Source organism: Leptinotarsa decemlineata, unplaced genomic scaffold (assembly GCF_025532065.1).
Source record: "Leptinotarsa decemlineata unplaced genomic scaffold, Ldec_3_MD MMD2_P_RNA_scaffold_6, whole genome shotgun sequence".
NCBI lineage: Eukaryota > Metazoa > Arthropoda > Insecta > Coleoptera > Chrysomelidae > Leptinotarsa > Leptinotarsa decemlineata.
Window position 1 is genome coordinate 7,061,579 of NW_027412533.1, and position 27,317 is coordinate 7,088,895.

Sequence of the window (27,317 nt, forward strand, 5' to 3'; positions counted from 1 at the left end):
AAGAAAGAACAAAATGGGAGTGGTCGGAGGACTGTGAATCTGCATTCATAAAAGTAAAAAATATTTTGTCTTCGGCACCAGTTTTGGTACATTATCAACCCTTGCGCCTTATTACGAATGCAATTGACTATGGGGTGGGAGCATTGATAACACATGTAATGTCTGATGGTGTTGAAAAAGTCATCGCGTATGCTTCAAGAACATTATTAGAAAGGGAAAAAAAATATTGTACCTTAGAAAAAGAAGCATTAGCGATAATTTTTGGATTATGTAAATTCCATCATTTCCTATGGGGAAGATTTTTTACCTTAGTTATAGACAACAAGCCATTGTCATATATTTTACATCCAAATAAAAGTATACCCCAGTTTGCAGCCAATAGACTGCGCAGGTGGGCACTTTTATTATCGGCTTATCAATAATTTTTTTTTAATAATAATGAAATACAACTTTTTATTTTTTTTTAAGGGAGGAGATGTAAGATATTCATTATAGATACACTCTGTATGTACATCGAGCGGTGGTATATTGTTTTTACGGGAATGTTAAGCTACTTTTTTTTGTATATATTTTTTATATTGACATTCCAGCCAGTGGGAAATAGAATATGAAGAGTGAAACATCTTGTTTTATTATTCCAGAACGAATATTTATATTAATATCAGTTGTGAATATTCTGAGTTCCATCAAATTATTGAGTTCAGTATATTACAATGTCAAGTCAGGTCCTCCACATTTGACAGTTCCTAACATGAATAGCATTCTGTGAATTTTCAATTTGGCTATTTGTGTAGGTGATCTTGGTCACTAAATTATTTTCATGCACTTTGGGATCTCTTCCTGCTTCCACACTGAGATAATTTTTCCTGGAAATCATATTTGAGCCACGTGTAACAACTATGGAATCTTGATTCCACACTGTTTTTTTATGGTTATATTCTCACCAGTAACTTCGGAAACCACACTGTTGCCCAGTCTGATTTCCACAAGTTGTCATCATCTTTCAATACTTTTTCAGTGCATTTTCGCCATTTTTGAAAATTGACATTTTCTAAGAACTCTTCAGAGAATATTTTGACTCCTTCCGTTTCATATGTTGCGTTTCTTCTTGCGACGAAACCCTTTCCTTGAGATCAAATGAGTTCAATGAAATTGAGATCGCTACGATAACTGGGCAAAAGCAGAATAATAGAATTCCATTTTTGTGCCATCTTGAAGAATACATATTTCCTAAAACAACCTATTATTGGAGTGTCACCAATATTTAGCCAAAGCCTCGGTAGATAATAACATTATCCTGAGGTGGGTTTAAGGCACGACAGGAGTAAAGGTAATCGCATTGCCGACTCTTTAGTCAAAGAAGCCACTGGACTAAGAATTTCAGGACCCAGTGACACCTACGGCCTGATGATTTCGACAATTGCAGAGCTAGCCAAACATCACACTCGTGATCGATCCCTAAAGAGATAGGATGGAATCAAAGGATACAGTCTTGCCAGAATCACCTTGGGCGACCCTGGGAAACTGGCGCCTAAGAAATATCTGGCAATGACCAGAAAAAACCTACGCTCAACTGTAGAATTTCTGACTGGCCACTGTCAACTGAGAAAACACCTCCATATTATGGGGCTAATGGACGCACCTCTATGCAGGATGTGTGAACAGGAAGATGAAACTCCCAGGCATGTCTTATGCGAGTGTCCGCAGTTATAATAATAATAACAATGATTTTAATAATAATAATAATAATATGATGCGAGGAGACTCGCGTCATACCACCAATGGAGACGACAATCAGAACACGCAGGGCGCTCCACAGGATTAAGCCCCTGAAGCCACAAGAACTGACTCGTTTGGATGCGGAGGTTCATAGTGTTCTAACAGAAGAGGCTGACATCTGGCAAATCAACAGCAGACGGCGTGTACACAAGATGGAGGCTAAAATCACGTTGGCGAGACAACACGCGTGTGATGGATTACAGGGCGGCCAATAGGCCTTTCACGCCCGCAGTGCAGCGAATATCCGCCAATCTACGACGAATCCATCACACTTTAGGCCAAGGCGTGCTGCTGACCACCAAACACCAAACTGCCTTGATAGGATACGAATGCTAGTGGCTGCTAAGAAGTCACTAGTGAGGCGAGCGAGAAGTATCGCAGAAAACCTTAGGTTCCGCGAGAAACCTTCTCGCTTATTCCACGTGTTGCCTCCACGTGTTGTGGATAATCCGCCGACCGCTGATCAGGTGGAATCCTTCTGGAAGGATATTTATGAACACCCGCAGCCACTCAACTTAGACACTCCACCCCTAGCGCAGTTCGAAGCTTTCAACAGAGAGCTGAGTCTGAGCCAATGAACTGCGCAACCCGATAACCCCAGATGACGTTCGAAGGGCCCTTGTTGATTCCAAGAACTTTGATGCTCCAGGCCCAGATGGGCTGAACACTTATCGGTGGAAAAAACTACCAAGTACCCACCGCCTTCTGGACAGAGTTTTCAACTCATGACTGGATGGAGAGCAGCCGATTCCGGATTGGTTTGTTGAAGGGCGGACCGTTCTTATCCCCAAAAGCGGAGATTTGTCGATTCCTAAGAATTACAGACCGATAAGTTGTTTACAAGCATCTTATACACACGAATACTCACCGCAGTTGACCGAGTGTTCGAACGGATATATGAGCAGAGAGGGTCGAAGAGAAGAGTCGCTGGATGTAAAAAGAACTTGCTCATCGATAGATGTGTAACGCAGGACTCGATACAATATAAGCGTAACCTACCTATGGCCTGGATCGATTACCGTAAGGCATTTGATACAATTTCGCATGAACTCATCTTGCATTTGCTCAGATGCCTTGCGGTACCAGACAACCTAGTGAGATGCATTGAATAACTGATACCACTTTGGCGAACTCGCTTCACCATAACATCTGGTCAAGCAAGAGTCCAAACAGGGTGGGTCACTTTCAGAAGGGGTGTATTTCAGGGTGATTCCCTCAGTCCCCTTCTATTCTGCATCTCACTATTGCCATTATCCGTTGCGCTCAGAAATACTCAAGGGTATAACTGTGGCACCCCCGAAAATCGAAGGCACAAGGTCACTCATTTGTTTTATATGGATGATCTCAAACTTTATGCCTCCGGAGAGACGGATCTCCATCAGTCCTTGAGGGTGGTGGAAGAGTACACGCATGCTATCGGTATGGAATTCGGGATAGACAAATGTGCAATGGTTCATCTCAAAAGAGGACGATGCGGGGACTACGGAGAGGATGTGCAGCTCGTAGATGGAATCATCCTACACTATCTGGATGTCGGAGAGACGTATACTCACCTCGGGGTGGAACAACTCCACTCACAAGAGGGAAGTGCAGTGAAAAATTCATTCCGTGGCAAGTATCAGCACAAACTTCGACAGATCTTATCATCGGAACTGTCGGGAAAGAACAAAGTTCTTACTCTACCCGTTTGGAGTAGTGAAGTGGACTCGAGAGGAGCTGAATCAACTCGACGTAAAGACCACACCTCTGTCACCGAGTTGGAACCTGTTCAGCAAAAATCTCAGATAAAAGCCGCAGAGATCACCTTACTCCTGCGGAAACACAAGGATAAGCCAATGCATGGGGTCTTCTCCAATAACATTGGAGACTTCGGCTTATCAAAGCGCCTGACCTTCGCTTTTCTCAGCTCGAATGGGCTGCACTAATGCACTTGCTATCAGCATGTCCAGCATATGCGGTCTCGTATATCCATCGACATAACGCGGCCCTAAGAGTGCTATATTACCATCTACGACATTCTTACGGTACTGACTAGACACCGGTGTTGCCCTGGGGGATATTGAATCCGTTGTGGGGAACGAGAAGTGCCGAATTCATTGGACTTTTCGTTTCCCACCCTCAGGCTCATACAAGCTAATAAGCCTGATGCGGTCCTTCTCGACCACCTGAGCAAAACGATATTTGTCGTGGAGTTGTCAGCTCCTGGCGAGACGAATATCGTCAGAAAAGAGGAGGAAAAACGAATAAAATATCGAGATTTTCTCTTCGAACTCCGCAGACTCTATCCAGATCACTCTCAAGATGGTTGTTCTGATTATTGGAGTCCTTGATTATTGGATGTCCTCTCTACTCTCGAATCTTAAAGTCATACCGGCTTGCCGCACTAAGGCAGAAATTTCAGCCGCACAGATGCAGAAGGCTGTCGTTCTTGGCTCACTGGACTTGCTCAGGGCACATGATTCTCGAACCCAATGATCACTCACCCCACGGTGTAAGGAGTGGTCTCTGGTTGATAATGCTGGCGCGCCCTCCTGAATGTATCGGGGCTTCGGGGGATAGGGCCTAACCAGCGCACACTACGGTGAAAAAAAAATAATAATCGTCTTTATCGTTTCGCAGCTGTAGTTACATACAAATATTTGAATACATTACAGAGCTAGTTTCCGACATAACAAAAGGCGAAATTCAACTCAGTTAGCACAAGTGCTACTGAGTTGTTCTTCTTATCGTCAATAGGAGAGTGTGTCTTCGGCGAGTCTTGGCCTACACCTGCCGATATAAAAGAGATGTATCCTAGTGACCTTTCCACCTTCCTGGAAAGGACCGGATGGACGATGATCTAGGAGGACAACTCCTCGGCTTAATTTTAATATTTAGTTGCAAAATTTTGTTTGTTAATTAACAAACGCATTTTTTAGCAACAAAGAAATTTTTTCAAGAAACCATTTTTTATCTGGAAATCATGATTTTTATCAATTAACATAATGCAAAAAAAAATTTTCGAATTGCTTATAAACAATGTATTCGTTTATAATAAATTCATTAACAATAGCTGTGAAAAATAAAAAAAAAATATGAACTGGTTTTTAGCTATGAGACATTGAAACAATGAAAAATTTGTGAATAAAAATTTTTTTAATGTATTTTTTATAAAATTATAATTTTCAATTGTCAATAAAAAAATTGAAAATAACAATTTTTTTATTTTGGCAACGGTAATCTATTTTTTTGCCTTTCAAGGATAACTTCACCAAAGGAAAAAAATGCCAGGGTTTTACTTTAATAATTATAGGGATTTTTATATCAACTTTCAATTCAGAAAAAGTTATTAATTTACAAATTTATAATTAATGTTAAAATTGGGATGAAAATTTTTTGACTGCGGATTATTGTTTATTTATGTAACTCAACATTACATGAATTTTTTCATCCCTTGATATTTACATTTAATATGTTTGAATAATTTTTTGTTTTTATGTCAGAGTGACGAAAGGCGCGCGAAAGCCAGACTACCCGCTTTTGGCTCTATTTTCAGGGCTCTGTAAAAATTATAAATAATCTAGATACAGTTTCGGGAATTGGGACTTCTTTTACGCAAATTCATTGATCTCTTTAAATCTTTTTTCAAATTTCCAAAATTTTAAAAATTTTCCGAGATATTAAGAAAAAAATAAAGCCTAATTTTTTTCACTTGATTGTTTATAACTTTTGTAATTTTTATCGGCGCGTTTTCGGACCTTTCCTTAAACTTTCTAGGCAAAAATACGAATCGAATGACACCTTGGTCGTAATTTTTGGACAGGGCTGAAAAATTTCACCAAAAAGAGCTAAAATGAGTACATGTGAACCAAACTAAGAAAGGTCATTCAAATGCAACGATTTATTTTTGTAGGATTTTTCAAACCAAAGTATACGAGACGCTGCCATTTACTATGAATATATCATGGAAACAATTTTTTTTTTGAAGAAGGGCATCAACCAAATTGGTTATCAACGTTTCTGATTATAGTTTACTTGTTATTTGATTAGAATTCAGAAAAGACAAAAATTCATCAAATGCACAATTAGGGCCTAGCGTATCCTTCAAAGATAATGATAGTATTCCATTATCCTTCTTCTGCTGGTTGCAGAGTGGAAAATCACTGAGGAGTTGCTTTACAGTCAGATCCACGTCGCACGCTTCGCATGTTAGTTTTTTTTTAAGTAAATACTTGTGAGTTAGACGTGTGTGGCCTAACTAGAATTACTTGGTCCTTCGATGTTTAGGTAATGTAGTCCATGGTTTTACGGAACTTTTCACTTCTCTTAGCAACGTGTTGATCCTTGCCAACGGTTCTGCCATGAGACCAGCATGGTCTATTTAATTGAATTCTGCATGTCGCCTGTCATCCTTTTGATTTCAATTTCAGAAATTGCGCTGGTAACTGCTTCTATGGCTGGTTCATCAACTTATTCACTACCTCGTATTCCTATGTGCAATGGGATCCATTTGGCAAAGATATTACGAAGTGTTGTAGGCTGAAGTTATTCAGAAAGAGAGGTAACAAACAGAATTTCGTTTTTATTATACCTTTTTCGAAAATTTGTAATATGATTTCACTTACTAGTTCAGAATCGAATGCGAATTGAAAAAGCTATTTATGATATGAGTGTTGAATATAAGGTTTCATTTTGTGAGTAAAAAAGTTTGCGAAACGAGCGTAGCGATTTGAGCAACTTCACGAATAAAATAAAAATTACTTTTAACACAAATATCATACAAAGCTTTTCGTACAATTGTCCTGTTTTCATAATGAAACAGGTAAATTTGATATTTCTAAAAAAAGATATTTTGATATCTCTTGTTAGTTAACTATTTTCATGTGATCGCATTTGCTGTGAAGTGGCCGTATCAGGTGATGCAGAATCACCTGTTTACCAACAAACAGTATTGTTTACAGCTCACGCGTTTTATTAAAAGTTCTTGCTGGTGTTTGATGTTTACAATACATGTGTAGCAGAAAATAATTGTATCCATATTTATTGTTCATGATAGAACTTTCTTGAAAATTTAATAATCATGTTTTGTTTATTGCTAGCGTTAAAAATATTTTCAACACACTACTTTGTGAACATCATCTTCAAATATTCTTGAAAAACATTAAAAATGTCACTTTTGATGACAGTTGTACAAAATACTTATTTATGTATCAAGGGAATTAGGAGGGCCTTAATTACCGATGGCAAAGTTTGCGTCCCGAGGGCCTCTGGCCCGAGGGACAGCAATTGCCTGAGGTTATTAAGGCTCATTAATTCCCGTGGTACATAGATAATTTTATTTCTGACCGATTTCAATAAAATTTTGTTCATTTTTGAAACGGAAAAATGTACCAATTCATTACCTTCCCTGTATATTTGAATCAGGTACCGTTGATTATAGTAGAGTTTTCTTGAAGCTAGGTTGTTGCTATGTTACTTGTTTATAAACAGAACTTTGTTATCAAGCTGGGTTTGCGGTGAAAACGTGTTTTCTACCCCAAATATAATGGAGGATATTTTGAAAAAAGCTGAACAAGCAAGAGAATCATTAATTCCATCGAAAAGTGAAGCCATATACCAAAAAGAATACAAGATATATCTGGACTGGCTGACACGGAAAAATGTTATGCCAAAAGATGTCACTGAAACTGTATTTCTGGCATATTTTCAAGAACTGGTAAGGAATTTTCTATGTTTTTCGGTAGATTTGGTAGTAATTGTGTTTATTCGTTTCAGTCAGAAACGTATAGTCCGAATTCTTTATGGACTAAATGGTCAATGCTAAAATCGATGGTGACTATACATGAGAAACGAGATATCACCAAGTTCAATGAACTACAGGCTTTTTTGAAACGGAAGAGTAAGAGTTATAAGCCGAAAAAGTTATCAGATTCCTAAAGGACGCTCCTAATGATATTCATTTATTGCATAAGGTAATTTTTTTCTTATTTTCCTTTTTGTGTGTATTTATTTCCTTTTTTTTTTGTTATAGGTTGTTTTGATTATGGGTTATTTTGGAGGATGCAGAAGTCAGGAACTTTTGAATATGAAGATATCGGATATAGAGGACCGGGATTCCGTTATGGTAGTGAACGTACCGGAAAGTAAAACTGGTGTATCGAAGAAATTTACAGTTGTGGATGAAAAAGAGTTCTCCGCTTTGCCTTTATTAAGTCTTTATATGTCTTTGCGTCCTAAAGGTATTGAACGATTTTTTTTTGAGCTTCCGACAAAATAAATGTACATCTCAGCCAATTGGAAAAAACATGTTTGGGAAAATCCCCAGCAAAATCGCAATGTATTTAGGATTGCCAAACTCATCTTCCTATACGGGACATTGCCTTCGTCGCACTTCTGCTACTGCTCTAGCCAATGGAGGAGCAACTATGACTAACTCAAAAAGACACGGAGGTTGGAAAAGTTCCACGGTGGCGGAGGGGTATTTGGAGGATAGCATCGAATTGAGAAATAAAACGGCGCGTATGTTGTCTACTTTGTCATCAGAAGAGGCAGGTACCTCGACTGTAGTGAACAGAAGCTCCAGCCATACAAAAGAAGAAATTGTTTCCAGTGGCGGAAGTAATTTTCAGGGAACATTTCAAAATTGTACATTTATTATTTGTAATGACGTGAATAAATAAAATATGGTTCAGTTTTCATTTCTATTTATTTTTACTTGTGAAGGGTAGAGGGAATTATAAAATCTATAATGTCCCAAGGGAGTTATGACCCTCTTTATTGATAGCGTAACTATGACGATATAAGCTTATAATATCCCGGTCAGAAATAAAAGTGTTTTATTTCTCAGAACGTTGTCTTTTTTGAAGTGTTATAGCTTGATACGATATTTTTTCGATTATTTCAAATGGGCTGTCTATATTTATCTGTATCTGCTATTCAGAAATACGTGTTTTCACGAAAACTGAGATGGAAAATGATGTAGGGATATAGTATACAGTTAATTTCTCCAACTTTTCTTTGGAATGGTATGAGATATGGGAATGTAAATTTCTCTCAGAGAAATGAAGTTTTTCTCGATATCGATTTTTACGTTTTTATATCATCAATCTATATTCGTTTAGTGAGGCAAACATTTCTTGATGATTATATGACAGTATGCAATATAAAAAAATTAAATTATCTGCTTTCAAGTATTTCTACAGATCACGTAACCATACTTGGAGTCCAGAGTTCAAACTGAGATAAAAAAAGAATTTTCAGTTCACTACTTCACATATCCATAATGTTATATTGTTTTCCGTAGTTTTCTATGTATTAAAATAATTACTTTCGTCTAAGTTGGAAAAATAATATGTTTCATGAGAAGGTGCTTGTACCTTTTATTTTTTGTTAGCATTTGAAACACATTTATCTCTTCAATTCATTTTCTTCCATATTAGTATTCATGACAAATTTTTTTTTAAATAAATTCTTTTATGTTTACATACGGAAAATGTGTGAAAATTCCGAAAGGAAGAAGAAAGCAATCAGGATATGAATAGAATTTTTACAGAGATGGGTAGATCAAGTACAAAAGTTATTCTCTGATATGAATGGAAAAAAGCCACCTTTGAAGTTCATTACACTTTTTGTATAGAGATGGAGAAGTAGAAACTCAAGAAGCTTTTTCCAAAACGTATCTCTTCTAAAATACATACCACATCTTTCAATTCGAACTTGTATTCATGTTCTTTCGTCATTTGGAACCTTCGTATCCATAAACAGATGAACAATAATATATTTTTTAGAATCATGAAAACTGAACATGTCTAATTACGTTGTTACGATAGATTTTCCGCGCAAGCATAAAAACATATTTCATGGAAATGAAACAATAAAATATACATTTTTGTGAAGTTCTACTATTTTATTAAGTTTAAAAATTAGAGTACAATAGCCGTATATTTTTCCATCAAACATATTATCATCTCTAATCTAATTTTGTTTCGGTGTTGGAAAAGTGTTTTCGAAAGATTTATTTTGTCTTGTGGGAAGTCAACAAGAGAACCCGTTAGGTTTAAAATTCATAGAACAGGGCTTATGGTTTCCTTTAATATCAACCTCTGACCAGTTCCAGTTAGCACAAGCTCCAGTACTACACGAAACCCTAACTGGAACAGAATGTTTACCAGTCATAGTGCCCCTCACTCCAATCACCGTCACGTCTCTTATTGGAATATTGTCTGTTGGTTTTCCATCATTTTCTGGATAATCCTGTTGGATTTCTATACCATATCGTCTAATACCTAGAACAGTTCGATTGCTGGTCAATATCTGAGGAATGAATATTATTAAAAATTAGTTATAACTATCAAATACTTAGAAAGAAGTATTACAACTAATTAATATAGTTCATTGTATAATCTTTACTATAAAGGGTTTCACAAGCACTTGAGAAAGCTATTGTATAGCGAAACACGTGTCGTGGTTTTTGTAAACCCTTTATAGTGAAAAGCATACAATAAACTGTATTAATTAGTATCAATTCAGATTCTCATCAAATGTTGGCCAGTTCTATTCAATTCGAATAGTACAAAGTGATCATTCAAGCTTTTATTGAAGCGTACAAAGTTAATGTATTCCGTTGTTTTTGTGAAAATTGTATGGCGAAACTCGTGTCGCGGTTTTTATTGAAACCCTTTATAGGGAAAATCATACAATAAACTGTATTCATGAGTTTTGATATGAATATTATCAAGTATCGGCCAGTTCTACTCAATTATTAGTAGACTTCATATTACGCTTTTTGTTTTTGATTATAAAGTTTTCAGTCTCACTGTATTCATGAGTTTTGATATGAATATTATCAAGTATCGGCCAGTTCTACTCAATTATTAGTAGACTTCATATTACGCTTTTTGTTTTTGATTATAAAGTTTTCAGTCTCACTGAAACTAAGTTGGCCAGGTTTAAGAAAATAATGAGGCGATGTTCAAGAAAGGCGAGATATCTGTAACAGAAACCATTGTGTACGATATCAAAACTCACCATGTCACTGATATTATGATCGTTTCGAGTCTTGTGAAAGATCATCTTGAATATATCGATTCCTGGAATCCAATAATTCAATTGAAGATGAAGAAAGAGACAGATAAGGAATCGGTTCTCGGGAAATAGAAATGCACACAGAAAACCGTATCATACAGACTGTTATTCGAAAATGAACTCCAACCAAAAATGGATCATCATGACTCTGGCAGAAAGGGCAAGATATATTTGTAATCGAAAGAACTACAAAATGAAATGAGTCACATGGTTAATGCATTTTTGGGTAATGCGTACCGAAATCAACCGAGCCCTACGACCCAATTAGAAACACCCTTCTGTGGTACCAGAACTGACCTTCAATAAAAGGTACAACCGAACGTATCGAAGGGATCTCAGATAAACATGGTGGAGAAACCACTTTCAAACCCAGAAAACTAATTGACAATAATCTCAAGTCAGTTGAAGACTCCAGAGATTCATCGAGTACAACCTTGTAATTGTGGCTTTTTTTATTTCGCAACCATGAAAAGTAGGATGAAAACGCGCTTAATAGACCACGAAAAAGTCTTGCTTTGGCCAATCGAACCAATTTGGCAGTTGCAGAGCACACATTCAGAAAACATCCATGACATAGCCTTTGACAGAATGCAAATCCTAGATGGACTCGAAGGGTTTGCTCTGCGATTTCACAGTGTGGTCATATATATTAAAAAATAATCTTGACCGCTAGAAAGGGAGCATTATTATCAATCGGCCCTTTAGAATAAATAGATTATACAAATAATCAATAATGATGTTGACAGAGTGACAGTGGAATGGACAACTAGAAATGTGTGCTTCATATACCGTGAAGAGTAAAAGCCGTGAAATGGAGCCTTGAGGAACACCATTTGTGAGACACAGATATACCAAATCTCCATCCTCCATTCCGATGGGGTTGAAATCGATCTGAAAGTAGAGGTTTATGATTGATGCGATTAAGCACCTTTAAGTAATCCAGTAGAAAAAGTGAAGCCGATTAAAGAAAACAAAATACAGGCTGATCAAGGAAAGTCGACTCATTATTATCGAACAAATCTTCAACAACAAGAAGCACTGAAGTGCAACTGTGATGTTGCCAAAATTCAGATTGATCGTGTGTCAGGAGATTATAAGTTTCTAGATAGTGTCAAATCTGTACTTTCAAAATTTTTTCCAATACGATGGAATTGGCCAATAATTCATGAAATTCCATAACGTATAGAAAGAATGCTCCATTATATGATTTTAACTGGACCGGTCACAAAATCGCAACGCGTTTTCACTATACAATATACTCGAGATGACTGAAATTTGAATATTAAAGTTAAAAAATTTTTGACGAATTCAAATTTCTTTTTTTCGAAACACTAAGAAAACATCGTCTTCTGTTTTCACAACGTTAAGTTGTTTGAAAATATGAATTTCGAGAAGATGGCTCCTATAACACCACTGAAAAACAAAACTTTTATCATATCGTTGGAAATAAAATTTCACAATTCATCTGTTACAACATCCGAGAAATATATATAGTTGAATCTGAAAATTTTGACTTCATTTCCGGTTAATTCGAAACGGGTTCTCAACAGTATCGATTGGAAATATCGATTCTAAAGAACAACACCTCCGTGTATCAAGATTTTTTCGTGAACCGGCATACTCCACTGGAACTACTCACGTTTCAAGGTGATATTTTTATAGGTAATATGTTCCACAAGTCCCGGACCACCGTCTTTGTGTGTTTTGAGGTGAATTCCATTGTCCGAATCAACAAGGGTGATGTCTTTGAAGGTGACATTTTGAACGAAATTGCTTTCAAAGGAAGTCTTGCTCAGACCCACCGACATACTGATCCCGTGGCCTCCTGAACAGTATAGGTTGTTGACATGTATGTCCCGTCCACGAGCCATAACAAAACAGTCGTCTTGATTCCTCACAACGCTGTTCTTGACGATTATGTTTTCTCCCCATACGCCGATTCCATCAGTGTTGTGGCCTAAGTTATTCTAGAAAAGAAACACATTTCATATGAAACTGAATAGATTTGCATCTCATGCAATAGTTTTGATACCGTTTTCCACCAAAATTGTATTTTTTTTATAGAAGTGGGAATATTGTATTTATAGAATTTAAACTTTCACAGCCGGGGATAACTCTGTCTAAGTGATTGTTGACCGTGGCTTGCAGGTTTTGATGCCTGATGCTCCGTCTATGATTACGGAAGACATTCTCGAAGGAATTAAGTATTCTAGTTATTCTCCAAGCAGATATTATGAAATTGAAATGGGTTTCTAGATTCATCCCTTTCATGGTAAGCGTGAGCTGAATCCTCTTGGCTGAAAGTCATAACCTGATACGGGAGCAATTGAGTAGATGAAGCCAGATTTTATCAATGCTAACTTCCTCTTTCTCTCGTTTTTCCTCTACTTCTACATTTACATCCCTCCGTATAGCCTTGAATAGTAACTCTGAGTGTTGTCGAGAATTTCAAACGCGATAACGTGGGTACCACCTTGTCTAAGTGCACATTTCTCTGTATAACGTTTGTAATAGCATAACTGTTATTTTTTTTATTCAGAATAGAGTGATGTGTACATTTTTCCATTCATTTATCATCTGTTGACCATATAAAATTATAGTCTTAAAAACATACATTTATTATTATGTTCAACCAATCTTCTTCACAGTTCAGGAAGCCTAAAATGAGGAACAGTCTGCTTCTTTCCATGTCTATTGCTATTCCAAATCTTACCCATTTATCTAATTCACATGTACACTTGTGACTGAAAATCAATGAAGACCTCCAGCATGCCAACGTTGTCAACCGACTATCACTACCCACCCTGTGGGAAAAGTGATTATTGGGTCCAAGAATTATTGGTCGTGAGCGAGCGCAGTGCACCAAGAATGAAAGCCTTCTGCATTTGTCCAGATAAGAGTTCTGCCTTGGAGCGGCAAGCCAGCATGATTTTGAGATTCGAGAGAAGAGAAGACATTATTTCACCAAGGAATCCATTGAACATAACAACCATCTCGACAAAGTGGTCTGGATAGAGTCTGCGGAATCGAAGAGACAATATCGATATTTAATTAGTTTTTTATTCTGTTTCTGGACGATATTTGTCTTGCCAGGAGCTGAACGCTCCACGAAAAATATCGTCTTGCTTTGTTGGTGAAGGAAAACTACATCAGGCTCATTAACTTGTCTGATCGTGAAGCATGGAAACAAAGAGTTCCAATGAATTCGGCACTTCTCATTCTCTATAACGAATCTAATTTTACCCAGAGACTAGGGCAATACCGGTATATCTTCAATATCGTAAGAGTGACGTAGGTCGTAATAAAGTGCTCTTAGGACTGCATTATTTCAAATATAGACTCATATGCTCGAACCTCTCTACACATTACTTGAATGCGGTAGACTAAGGTATTGAAGACACCATCCTGGCATGCCATGATGAACCACTCAGTTTTCGATTTCAGCCCACTCGATTCGAAAAAAGTGAAGGACTTCAATGTTGTTGAAGAAGACCTCATGCCTCATCCTCATCCTCGTGTTGCCGCAGAAGTGGAGTTATCTCTACGGCTTTAACATAGGTCTGAATGTGTTTCAACTCGGTGACAGAGTTGTGATCACCTTGTTCAGTGTCGAAAACTAAACCCAGTACAACAGCTACTCGTGCAGCAGCCCTGAAGAGAAATGCTTCAACTCCTACTATCTCATGCAAGCGAAACATCATAGAAGGAGATCCGAACTCCTGATGACATTACCGAATCAATTCAGTACCATTCTGTCATGTCAAACTCAAAAGTCCACGGCCTTCTTATTGTCGGAAGGAGTACATCCGTGGAACGGACGATTTAGAATGCAAACTCTTATGGAGGTACATCATTTCTCATGTCTTTACGTTGAATTGATACATATACAAAAGAGAATGGGACTGAGGGAATCGTCCTGAAATACCTCTCCTCTGAAAGTGACCCACCCTGTTTGGACTCCAGCCTGACAAGATGTTTCGGTGAAGCGAGTCCGCCAGAGTGGTATACGTTGTTCAAAGCATCTCACTATTTTGTCGGGTATCGCAAGACATATGAGGAAATGCAAGATGAGCTCATTCGATGTTGTATCAAATGCCTTGTGAATATAAATCTAGACTCTAGAGAAATTACGCTTATACTGTATCGAGTTCTGCGGTACACATCTATCGATGAGCAGGTCCTCTCCACTTCCAGTGACTCTTCTCTTCGACCCTCTCTGCCGTTCGACTCAACTGTGATGAGTATTTGTGTTCTCGTAAATAACTCATAATACGAATTTATGTTATCGGTCTGTAATGATTAGAAATCGATGAATCTTCGTTCTTGGGGATGAGAACTGTCCGCTCCCCGACCAACCAGCCTTGACTTGTAAACTCTGGCAAGATAGCTGTGGGTGTTTGGTGGTTTTTTCCATCAATAAATGTTCATCTGGTCCCAGAGTAGCGTAGTTCTGGGAACCTACAAGAGATCTTCGAAGGTCATCTGGGGTTATCAGATTGAGCGGATTTAATTCAGCTCAGGAAGTCAAAGCTCTCTGTTGAAAGTTTCAAACTGCGCTAAGTCTGGAATGTCTAATTTGAGTGGCTGCGGATGTTCATAGATGTCCTCCAGAAGGATTCCACCTGACCAGCGGTCGGCAATTCATTCACAACAAGGGAAGGCTGTTGAGATAAGCGATAAAGTTTCTCGCGGAAACTGAGGTTATACTTTTTGCTTGCCTTACTAGTAACTTCTCAAGCAGCCACTAGCATTCATATTCTATCAAGGCAGTACCATTTGGATGTCAGCAACACGCCTTGACTCAAAGTGTGACGGATACGTCGTAGTTCGGCGGCCATTCACCGCACTGTTGGCCACCCTGTAATCTATAACACATTAGATACGAGATAGGGATACGGTTAAAAGAGCAGCCACCTAACTTGTTTCCAATATAATGAAAGATAAGAGACATGTTGGTATGAGGTGTAATACCAATAAGAAAATTATAAGTGAGGACAATCAAAGAAAAATAAAATCGGGGGAGTTGCATTCGGTGCTGGGGTGGTAAATAAAGTGCGTAATGTATTGAGAAAACTTGTTTGCGATCAATTCATGACGAGTGACAAAAAAGTAGTTGAAAATGAATTGTAGGCGGAACGTAAATACCGGTGAAAAAAAAAATTCGTACCCCAACACCATAATTATAATCCTCAAGATCGGTGGACTATTTTGCATGACTATTCACTCTCGATAGGAAAGCAAGTGCCGATGCAGGTATTACCAAAGCTGTTGAAAGTTCAGAAAAAGCGTGCAGAGCAACTCTTATCGAGGCCAATCACCACAATAAGAAAATAGAGGTTGTAACATTGGGTAAACTTGGTAATGAAATGTACTGAAAACCATATAAGTCATCACAACAAGACTAGTGAGAAAACTAGACTACCTCTGAGACCTCCCACCAATATCGATCTCAGTTATTATGCACACAAAATGGAAATTCCACCTTTTGGTGTTTTAGGTACAAGAAAACACGAGATATTGTGCATTATGATGAAACAAGTGGACCAGAGGATCACACTAGGTGGCATTAAAAATGTGGTAATAAAGTCACATATTCTAATAGTTTTGGAGATCTACGCCCACCAATGGAATTAATTCGATTCCTCCGAAAATATTCGAAAGTGATAATTTAATATAACTATGATCGCCTACAGAAATCTAACATATTTTTCTGTAGTCATTTGTATCTGAAGTTTCTCTCTGAATTATTTCCCAAATAAAATGTATGCAACTCCATCAAGAGAATGGGACTTTCACTCGAAATGTATTCAGAATATGGCACCCAGAGAAAAATGGATGGAATGATGCATGCAAGTATGCCCAAAGAAGTGCAGTATGTGCTGCACATTTGACTGAATATGTTTGAAAAGTTATCCAAACATCTACAAGATGATATCGACATAAAGGAGTATAGATATTATCACGAACACCACTGTGACAGAAAATAAATTTCAGATATTAATGTGAAAGATGGCCCTTTACTTCGAAGAAAATTCTGATGCTAATGTAATATAGAGTATATGATTATTGGTTATAATAAACCTGGCACTTATTCCAATACAATGCCCCCAAAAAAGTGTGAATGATTTCAGATGTTGTATAAACAACAACAAACTGAAATGCGGATCATAAAATGCATCAGTTATGTCACGGAAGTTCGAGCTACAAGCTATCGGAGCAAATGTATTGAGTGTAGCCGTTATGGATTGGGACTATTGGGATTCTATGAATTCAACACAACGAAAAATTAACATTGTGAAACGATGTTCTTCTACATCTTATAATAATCAGGCCATAAGGAATGTCATTCGCGATCTTCTGAAGATTAGGATGAAGAAGACATTTCTCCTACCGTACCTCAAGTCGTATGGATTGCTGTATCAGGACGTCACCATAACGTATTCGATTTCGATGCAGTAGCAGCAATAACAGCTTAATAATTGGAAAAAAATCCTTTCGATTTTCATGAACCTTCTGATTTCAACTGACGAATTTGGAGTGATTTTGGGTTTCTTACTGTGGAGCTGTTGAGATAAAAATCCACGACTTTCAGATTTTATTGGTCCAAAGACATGTCTCACTCTAATGATATGGAGAAAATAATGTAGGAAAATCGTTTTGAAATGATACCACGAATGTAGCATTTTTATGACAATAATCTTTGTCCTCGAGGTAACAGGTTTCGAATTGCTATGCTAATATTTCGAAAGAAAGTATGTATTGATGAAACATTAGTGCCATTTCACGAAATACTTCATTCTAAGCAATATATCAAGAATAAAAGGCATAAATTTGGAATTAAACTATAAATTATGCACAGTAAATGAATACACATTCGATTTGACAGTGAAAAAGATGCAGTAAATCCAGGAGTTCCAGTATCATCTTCAGTTGCGATGACACTCATGGAAAATTTGTTGGATTCGGGCCGATTATTATATACTGTGTTGAAGAAAAGAGAATAGAAACTTTCTATGTTTTCTACCACTTTCATTTGTAATGTTATGTATGATTTTGAAAATGTCCTCATGGGATGAAACTGCAGTAACGTTAGTACTGCAGTTTCTACTGTAAAAGTGGTAAAAACATAGAACGTTTCTATTCATATACTGTGTTCATTTGGCCCATCAGTACTAGGCATGTCAACACACATAGTTTTGAAAATTGAATCTCCAAGATGTCATCGAAGCGAAATTGGAAAGAAATGAAACCATCGCACGGAAAAGTAACACAGGTTATATTGAAGTGTAACGACAAACAAGATGTCTTAATGCCAAGCACAGTTCACACTGACACGAATGTGAAAGTTTCGGCTACGAATGAAAAACCTATTGATAATTCAAAGCCGTTTATCGATCTTTCTGATCAGAATGTCCATAAATGGATTATTCTCCCGAAAATATTCTAAGAACATTGTCGATAGAATATACCATATGGTATATTCTTAGAATATATCCCACGGTATATTTTGGAATATTCTTTACGATGTATTACTGAAATTTTGAATTATTTCATAATAAGTTATTCAAAAAATTCAATATTATTAAAAACGATAATAATTGAAGATTTTAATCGAATGCATAACCTAATGTATATAACCCAAATAGTGTTAACCAGTTTCTGAACTCAACGCGGAAATTCTGATGAATTGCTCCAACTGCAACTGTTGGAAACGACAAAAAAATTCGAATGGGCCAATAAATGAACCAATTGCATCATCCTATCCTATTTTTCTTTTTGTATTTAAAATTATTCAATTACAAAGCGACAAATCCTGGCAACATAGAAATGAGGAAGTGAAGTATTGGAGTAAACGTTTCTCATTGGTTAATTGCAGTGAAGCGCACGACAATCGTCGAAGCTCTGTGAAAGCGGCTGCCCCTTAACGCTTGGCAGCTTTGCGTTGGAATCGACATTTGATTCAACATGGCGGTTGACATGGCAGGTTCGCGTGTGTAATGCATGGTGTATTGGTGTTATTATAAAAGTATAATTATCTTATGTTTAGTGTACCAATGCCTAATAGCATTTACTTGTCACATTCTTGGAATATTCCAAATATTCTTGGAATATTCATAAAATATATTTGACCAATATTTTATGGTGATTCCCTATTTTATATTCCTACAATATTCCTATACAATATTCCTACGGGATATGAATATCCCGAATATTTCATGAATATTCCTCGGGTTCTATTTCTGGAATATTCTTAATAGAATATACCTTACATATTCTAAGAATATTTCAAGATATTCCAATAATATTTCCAAGGAATATATCAAAGGTTCGCCAGGAGCACTTCCAGGTGCATATATATATATATATATATTTATATATATATATATATATATATATATATATATATATATATATATATATATATATATATATTCATAGCATAATACAATATCTTCGAATGTATATTCATAAAATATTCCTGGAATATCTATTGCTATATGGGGCCAAATTGTTGTTAATTCGTAATTAAACTGATCACTGGTACTGCCATGACCAATACACACACATTCTCTATCAATTTATGACAAAAAACAAAATGAAGGTACTGAGGTTCAGATGTGAAGTATCAAACTATCAACTTGTAAAAAATGTTTAGCAGCATGTAGAAATAGATGTGAATGAAAAAAAAGATACCTGAAACGAATAGATGTACAGGGTGATATGCGATCCTGAAGACTGAACATGGAAGAGAACATACAAAAATGAGAACATACACCCTAAATAAATGAAGGTCGCAAGTATTTTTTTCTATGTTGTTTTTTTACGAAACACAAAGCCATAAAATCTGATTGGAATCATATTACCGATTATGTTGATTTCATTCATATCATATTGTTACAACTACGATCTGGGGGGTGACTCAGGGGTAGCCTTCTGAGGGAAATACCATGAGGGAAACACCAGAATACTTAGATACTAGGTGTATTGCCTAGGAGTTGTACAAGGGGGTCCTTCCCCAGTCAGGTCTTACTAACAACTGTTTTATTATAATACATCATCATCAAATATAAAACATGTTGACATCATCAAAACTATCGAGTCGAGGAATCAGCTACCACGGTCCCCTCTCGCTCCATACGCCTATTGTTGGTCATGGTTACATTATGTCGCGTCGTTGCATTGATGCTAAATCAAGGGTAAAGTCCTTGATCGCCATAGGTCATCATCTTGCCACAATATCATTCAGTCTGAATGCTAGAAAATTTCGTTTGTTTTCATTATTCGGATATAAGAAACAAATTACCATTATTTGAAAGTTTATGTTTTCTCAGTAGCTCTACAGAATCAGTTTTCGATAAAAAAACATGAGCTATTTCCATGCATTCAAATAGCATGGTAACTGTGAAGCGTATTTAATTGTCAGAGCCTGAAATCTAATGCATCATTGAAGTTCTATTCAACTCACACAATCCTTGAACCAAATGTATCGTGACTTGATTATAACTCACATTGCGTTCAACATATTGAATAGCAAATTTCGCAACAGATATTTATTATTTTGTTTAAGATTAGTGGCAAACTTGACGAAGAGTGAAAAAGGCATAACTCTGTGAGGATAGAATTCAAAATTACCTTTCAATTCCAAGAAACAGATGGCAATCCATTTAGGTAGAAAAATACAGGGTGTTTTATCCAGAAAAGATATAATTTTTTACATGAATCGAAAACGCGATAGTCAATTGTTTTTCTGTTCCTATCACTATCAGCGGCAATAGTGCCGACTTGAGTTTGATTAAACTGAAAGGTGACTGAAATTCATAAACGAAAAAAACAACTTCAAGGAAAGGGCAGTGGAAGTCAACAATGTTAGAATCAAACCATTGCTAGAATATATAGCTGGAATACTCGGGCTCAACTTTTTGAAACATCAGCTCAAAGTTTGCTGTTGGTTATCGTCCTAGTGTGGGATCTACGATATATTGACGTATGTCATCCAAACGCCTCTTCAATCTCTCTACCATCACTTCTAATTATGGACCTGTATCAATTTTCAAACACACTTTGTGCCGTGTAACTCAGAATGAATTACATACATCATAATAGAAACAAACTGGCAACCCATAATCTGCCACAAACGTCTTGTAAAATTGAGTAGATCAACTAGTTCGAACGCCCAATCCAACTGGGCACTGCAATTGGAGAAAAAAAAATGAAGAATGATTGCGGACTATCACACTTCTTTGGAAGAACTGAACGAAGCAAAGTGGAACGTAGTAAATCTAACAATTTATCAAAAACTCCAATGAATTTCGTGATGTTGACATTCCCTTTTTATCCATAACAAGTTCTATTGAACAATGCAGTTAATTCGAGTTCTCTGAAAATATTTTCATATTCAGGGAATTTGTAAACACGTTTATCGTTCTATCGATTGAATTCGACTGAACTTCGCACCATCTGTAACCCACAACAGTCCGAAACAATTCATCACGTATTATTTGAGTGCCCACTATGTGTCGCCTATGAGACCTACATAACTCCTACACTTTCTCCAGTATGGTTTTTCAACAATATTACGCCCTCTTCTGCAGAATACTCATGTACTGAGTGGACCAAATAGAATACTTTTGAAGGGAAATTGCTGTTTTCAAACTAGATAGATAAAAACTGATGGCTGTGTCTGACGGTTACATTTCATGACAAACTCATCTGAGTCACAACATGTTTTTTGAAGATGTGCATTTCGCTCAGAAAAATGTATTTTCAACAAGATGAGGCTACTCCTCATAACAATACAATCGTCACCAATTTTATGGCTGCCAATTTCGGTAATAATTGGAAAGCCATCCAAGGACCCAACCGTTGACCAGCCAGGTCACCGGACCCAACGTCTTTGGACTTTCACTTCCTAGAGGAAGCTAAAATATCTCATTCCCAAATTGCCAACCAATTCTAGATACGAAGTGCAAGCGGCAGTGATGCAAAGTTCTGCTTCTCTCACTCCTATTGAACTAATTAATTTAGCAAAAAATGATCCGAAACGATTTCTGTGTGTGTAGGAGAAGCTGATAAGAATTCCAAACACTTTCTCTGAAGGAATTATCATTATTATCAATATTGTTGAAGTTTCACAGCAGTAATTGAAACTAAACGTTTCAATTACTGATATGAAAAGCTTTCCCAACATTCAATAGCTACTACTGAGCAATTTCTCACTTTTTTATCGCCCCTTTGTCCAAAGACTACTTGATCAAAGTGTGCGTTTCAAAGTCTACATGAAAAAACCTATAAGCTCTGCATTTCAAAGATGACCCTAGCAAAACATCAATCGTAAATGAAAAATGTTTTCATAGAAACAAGATATTTTCGACATCAACTTTTCAAAATGCACATTTTTTTAGAAACATACTGTAACTCCGAAACGATCATATATATCGATATGTGGTTTTTACCATTTAGTTTGTCAAATAATTCGACATTGAGCCACAGTTTTTATCTATCCAGATTGAAAACAGGAGTTTTCCTTCACCAGTGTCCAATTTGATCCACTCTGTAGAACATTTTAAAATTGGGGTTTTTCATCAATAATTCAATGTTTTTTCAACAAATTGTATGAAATATTCGAATGTACATGTTCCTTTAAACAATAAATATTTTTCTATCTAATCAAATCTGACGAACTGAACTCAGTTGCTTAGATGTCAGGTTATTTGATTCAACCAATAGTTACTAATTCATGCCCAATAATCGTAAACGAAACATCAGTCAACTTGAAGACCACGGCTAACAAACTTAGAGAAGAACTTTCAGACTATGTATTTTTAAATCACAGATATTGAAATATCCATCTGTTAAAGAATTTGACACAAAAAGTAAAATCATTTAAATTAACAAGAGAATAACAGCATCATGGAGTAATAGAATCTGTAGGTAGAGAATTACGAACAAATTGAAAATATAATATCCATCATTCCATCAACTTCATTAGCAAGAATTTAAGCTCGTGACTGAATCAGAACAATCATGGGTTAGAATATACTCAAATTACATTAATGCACTAATAATTATACAAATATGTACTAGCATTGAGAATAAACAACGTTTATTCATCACCCAGATTCATAAAAATTATTATCTACCGATGTCGAATGTAGTCTACGAAAAAATAATCCAAAAGTATAATTTGGAATGTTGGATCTTTTCTCCAAAACATCTTTATTGTTCTAGAATGCTCATATTAGGGCGTTTTTGAGAATTTTAGAAGTTTTATTCTATTTTCAGCAACAAAGTATTACTAGGTATTAAAATAAAAGCATTTGAAATGAATTTTTCCATCGATAAATTGACCCACATGATTCGGGGCTAGTGATAATAACTGTTTATTGGCGACAAGAATTTATAATGAACGATATCCAGACAGGCAACAACTTAGAAATTCTTTTCTAATTGTTTTCTAATTTCTAATTCAACGCTTCTGCGTTGGAAAATGTGCTTCTTCGATTTATTCGAACGAAAAATGTCGCATATAACAAAATAGAAAAACTCAAGAAACTGGAATTACTGTCCTTTTGAAAGTTACAGAAGATCCTTATATCTCAAATAGACAAATATCCGAACAAACTAATATAATCCGGACTGTCATGTAAAGAATGTTTATTTAAATTTTAAATCACATTAAACACATTCATTTATGACTTTACAGAATTGAAATTATAATAAAAGCTTGTCGCGACAAGCATAAATGAATGTGGTTAATGTGATTTGAAATTTAATTTGATCTTTTTAGGGCACCTTAATAAAAGCTTGTTTTAAACATATTTTTATCATTATTTTATTTTATATTTTTTAGTTCCAATCGATAGTTATCGACCAATACGAAAGTCAATCTATATAACGGAGAGTCCTTCAACGGGACAAACTATTATTAGAATAAACTATATTCTGTAGAAGTAGGTAGGTACCTACTTTTTGTGTTCGTACTTGAGAGTTATATGTACTCTTAACGCACTTAAACGAGCCTCACGCTGTTTGGTGGACTCGGCTGCTCTAATTTGAGAGTTATGTTCTATTAACGCACTACGGTCACGTTGATCGTCGGATTCGGCTGCTCTTGATCTTTGCATGCATATTTCCACCTTGTCAAGTCTTTGGCGTTTCAAGTTAACGCTTTCATTGGCAAGTTTTTCATTTCGTTTAAATTTTTCTTTCTCTAACCTTCTTTTTCTGTGTTGATGTTTCTTTATTTTCCATAGTGTTCCCACGAGTACCGAAGAAATATTTGTCAACCCAGAGTTTCGTTTTATCCATACCGTATTCAGTTACATTAGTTATTAGATGATGATTTTGAGAAAAGAGTAACACTTTGTGAATAGGCTATAGTTGCTATAAGACAAAGAGATATTCAAAATATGTTTCATTTTCCGATGAAGCAACATTTCATGAAAATATATTTGAAAACATACGTAATTTCCATTATTCAACAGATAACTCCCATTTCGTTCGAACCAGCAGTTAGACAAAGTGGTCCTTGAATTTATGAGGCGGCATGATTAGAAATTTCATCATCATTAGGAAACCTTAGATTTAACAATAATGTTGACATTCCGAATCATAACAGTACTATATATGAACGATCCTTCACGTATCATGCTGTAACAATGTATAATTCATTCAGTGAATCTTTGAAACATTCATCACCACCGCTATTCAAAAGTAAACTTGAAACTGAATTGCTCAGCAAACAGTGATCCAAACATAAACATTTGAATTCAATCTTACTATAGTCCTGAAGTTGCCATTTATCTTTTGTAATGTTTCTTTTTTTTTCAAATTTAGTTGAGTGGAAGAATAGCGCTTTGCTAAACTCCACCACATGAAATAAAGACCATTTATTATTATTATATTATTATTATTGATCCATATTCCTTTGAAAAAAAAATTGATGGTTTGATTCATCTCGATTTTTTGGAAAACCAGTTACCACAATCAAGTAATAATTTAATCATTCGGATCAAATGAAGAATGTGGTATTTACTATGGAGTATCTGTTCGCCATACTGTTTCTGCTAATAATTATTCAGGCACTGCATTTTCCAATGGATAGATCTTCAGAGGAAGGAGGCCCTTTCAAGTAGCCACCTCGCTCACCAGATTTGACAAAAATTAATTTTTTATGTTGGGCTACGTTGGAGATCAAGTTCATAAAATACCACCATCTACAAATGAGGATATGACAAATAGAACCAAGGATGTATTCCAAAATATTCAAGTCAGCATGATGAGGCGAGTTGTATGGCCGATCCTTTGCGAAATCAATGTTCACAAGAATATTCATAGCTAGAAAGCACTTTCTTATCAGATATTTATGTTCTATTTTCGAAATATCTAAAACACAGTATTGGTGTAACATTTAATGAAATTAAAAACGATGAAATGATAAAGCGAGTTTTGTGTGATCTGATTAGTATATTTTCTTGCTCTGATGAAAACATTCACCTCTATTATTACCTTATCTCCAGCAGAAACATCGATATTCCAATGATCAATGGTAATATGAGATCCATGAACATCAGAACAACGTTCTGGGCAGTTAAGTAAATTGATGTTGGTCAATTCTCCACTTCCCTGAAATGTGAAGAAGAGTGGCTTCTTAGAACCTTGACCTCCTTTGCCATCCCAGTATTCAGCTCCTTGCCCATCAAATTTTGAACCTTCTGAAAAATAAGTATCATCATCTATGTTTTCCAAACAGCCGCCGCATTTTATGGAAGCAAATGGGAAACTCATAAAAAAAAGAATGTGTGGATTTTGAAAAGCTACATGCGGGTCTCGAAGTTTTCAGACGATTCATTTTCTGAGGGTTGTTATTCATGAGGAAGTGACAGCCAGTTAACGGCAAAACTATATTCTCTGAATGAAGTAAAAGCCCTAGGTCATGAAAATTAGGATGATTCTGTTTATCAGAGAATCTTTTGAATTTTTTAGTAAGAAAACGGAAAATTCTGGCAGATGTTTGATCATAATTGGTATTGACTTATCATTTCAAAACAATATGATGAGATATCCATATTCAAATTTGAAAATCTAATGTTCATAATCACCTCGGGAATAAAAATGCCACTAAAACCCATCTCTTAACAAATTGTTACACTTTCTTGAGAGTGTAGCGATGCCAAACTGCAAAAAACTTCACATAATCCCAAAATGAAAATTTTCAGACAACACGTTCTATAACTTATGGTAACTGAAAATACGTATGGATCAAAATTATACCTAGTAACTTTTTTTCATTTCGAAAAAGCAACAAACAATATATCTATAAATTTGTTGTTACTTTAATAATGAATTCAAGAGATAATATTTGAAATGAACCAAATCGGAGGAACCAAAATGATTTCAACATACTCGAGAATATCTGGAATGTTTTCATTAACGTTATTGAAACATAAAAGTGGTATTTGTATCGCATATGCAAGAATGATAGATCTGGAACAGTTCAAGGAAACTCTCTAAGTCATCATAATTTTCGCAGTTTGAATGAAGTGATGGTACTATCTACATTTTCGTAATTGAATCATACTTTGGAACATATTGGGTCAGTTCAATTGTAGCTTTAACATTATTTGTATCCAGAGATGATGCAAATTTGAAATTTTCAGTTTTTCATCGTAGAATTTGTATATATTTTTCTAATGTTCACTATCATGTGAAAAATTACCTGCTCCATCTATTTTGACATTGTCGCCTTCAATTTTAATGAGAGGACCTTCCCAATTGGCTACTCCAAAGATAGTGGTACCTTCAAATGACAGAGTACTTTCTTTTTTTAGTTTCATATGCAGTGTTTGCTGAGCGGGAACATTCAAATTTTTCACCACTATATTCGTACAGCTGTTCACTACTTGGGACACTTGAGAAAATTCAGTAATGGTGCAGCCTCCACTTATAGCACTTCCCCATGCTGTGGTAGAGATTGCTGAATAAATACTCAGTATGCTAATCACCTTCGCAAAAAACATTTCTTTCTCAAGTGTGTCAGTTGGATGTTTGTTTCGTGCTCATAAATAACTGCGTTATATGGGACATATTTTCACGATTATATCAGGATGCCTTTGTTTGCAAATTTGCTCCTTTCTGGTGATTTGTGATTGATATCTCGATAATATGTTATCTTTATCTCAATCAGGTATTATCTTTCGATGAAATTATGTTCTTTCAGATGGTGGAAGAATTGATATTAGTACTTTTTCAAATCAATTCAAATTATCAATTTGTCGGTTGTCTTGTTGATAGTGTAATATCTTGGATGAGGCCTAGTAGCAAAAACTTTGAGAATTGTTTGATGAAACCTAACGCTATGTCAAAACCATTCATTAATTGGTTGATGACATTAGCGTCGAAAAAAGGATTCTGGGTAACGAAAAAGTGTCTCCACCTTCTCCACTGAACAATATTTTCGAAATAGGAATTGAAAT

At 36.0% G+C, this 27,317-nt stretch overlaps 2 protein-coding genes across 4 annotated transcripts; one reads left to right on the forward strand and one right to left on the reverse strand.

Moving 5' to 3' along the window:
• The first annotated feature begins 5,465 nt into the window (after positions 1–5,465).
• Positions 5,466–8,456, forward strand: LOC141480101 (uncharacterized). 2 transcript variants are annotated; one of them, XM_074169902.1, is made up of 4 exons: positions 5,466–6,319; positions 7,264–7,474; positions 7,534–7,730; positions 7,790–8,456. In XM_074169902.1, the coding sequence occupies exons 2-3, from the start codon at positions 7,304–7,306 to the stop codon at positions 7,693–7,695; spliced, it is 333 nt and encodes a 110-aa protein (XP_074026003.1). In that variant the 5' UTR covers positions 5,466–6,319; positions 7,264–7,303; the 3' UTR covers positions 7,696–7,730; positions 7,790–8,456. The 2 variants fall into 2 exon arrangements, with proteins under 2 accessions (XP_074026003.1, XP_074026002.1); XM_074169901.1 differs by having other exon boundaries at positions 7,534–8,456.
• A 1,183-nt stretch (positions 8,457–9,639) lies between these two features.
• LOC111505963 (polygalacturonase) lies at positions 9,640–26,929 on the reverse strand. 2 transcript variants are annotated; one of them, XM_023160881.2, is made up of 4 exons: positions 26,561–26,929; positions 25,351–25,553; positions 12,482–12,809; positions 9,640–10,043 (listed from the first exon to the last, which is right to left on the reverse strand). In XM_023160881.2, exons 1-4 carry the CDS (start codon positions 26,859–26,861, stop codon positions 9,793–9,795), a joined length of 1,083 nt encoding a protein of 360 aa, XP_023016649.2. In that variant the 5' UTR covers positions 26,862–26,929; the 3' UTR covers positions 9,640–9,792. The 2 variants fall into 2 exon arrangements, with proteins under 2 accessions (XP_023016649.2, XP_023016648.2); XM_023160880.2 differs by having other exon boundaries at positions 25,351–25,556; positions 26,561–26,928.
• Between the last annotated feature and the right edge of the window lie 388 nt (positions 26,930–27,317).

Coding starts and splice junctions, on each gene's coding strand:
- LOC111505963 (XM_023160880.2), bottom strand. CDS start 26,861: ATGTTTTTTGCGAAGGTGATTAGCATACTGAGTATTTATTCAGCAATC. Junction 12,810..25,350: donor ATGTTTCTGCTGGAGATAAG/GTAATAATAGAG, acceptor TTTCTTTTCTAG/AATAACTTAGGCCACAACAC. Junction 10,044..12,481: donor TAAAAATATCACCTTGAAAC/GTGAGTAGTTCC, acceptor GAACTGTTCTAG/GTATTAGACGATATGGTATA.
- LOC141480101 (XM_074169901.1), top strand. CDS start 7,304: ATGGAGGATATTTTGAAAAAAGCTGAACAAGCAAGAGAATCATTAATT. Junction 7,475..7,533: donor TGGCATATTTTCAAGAACTG/GTAAGGAATTTT, acceptor TATTCGTTTCAG/TCAGAAACGTATAGTCCGAA.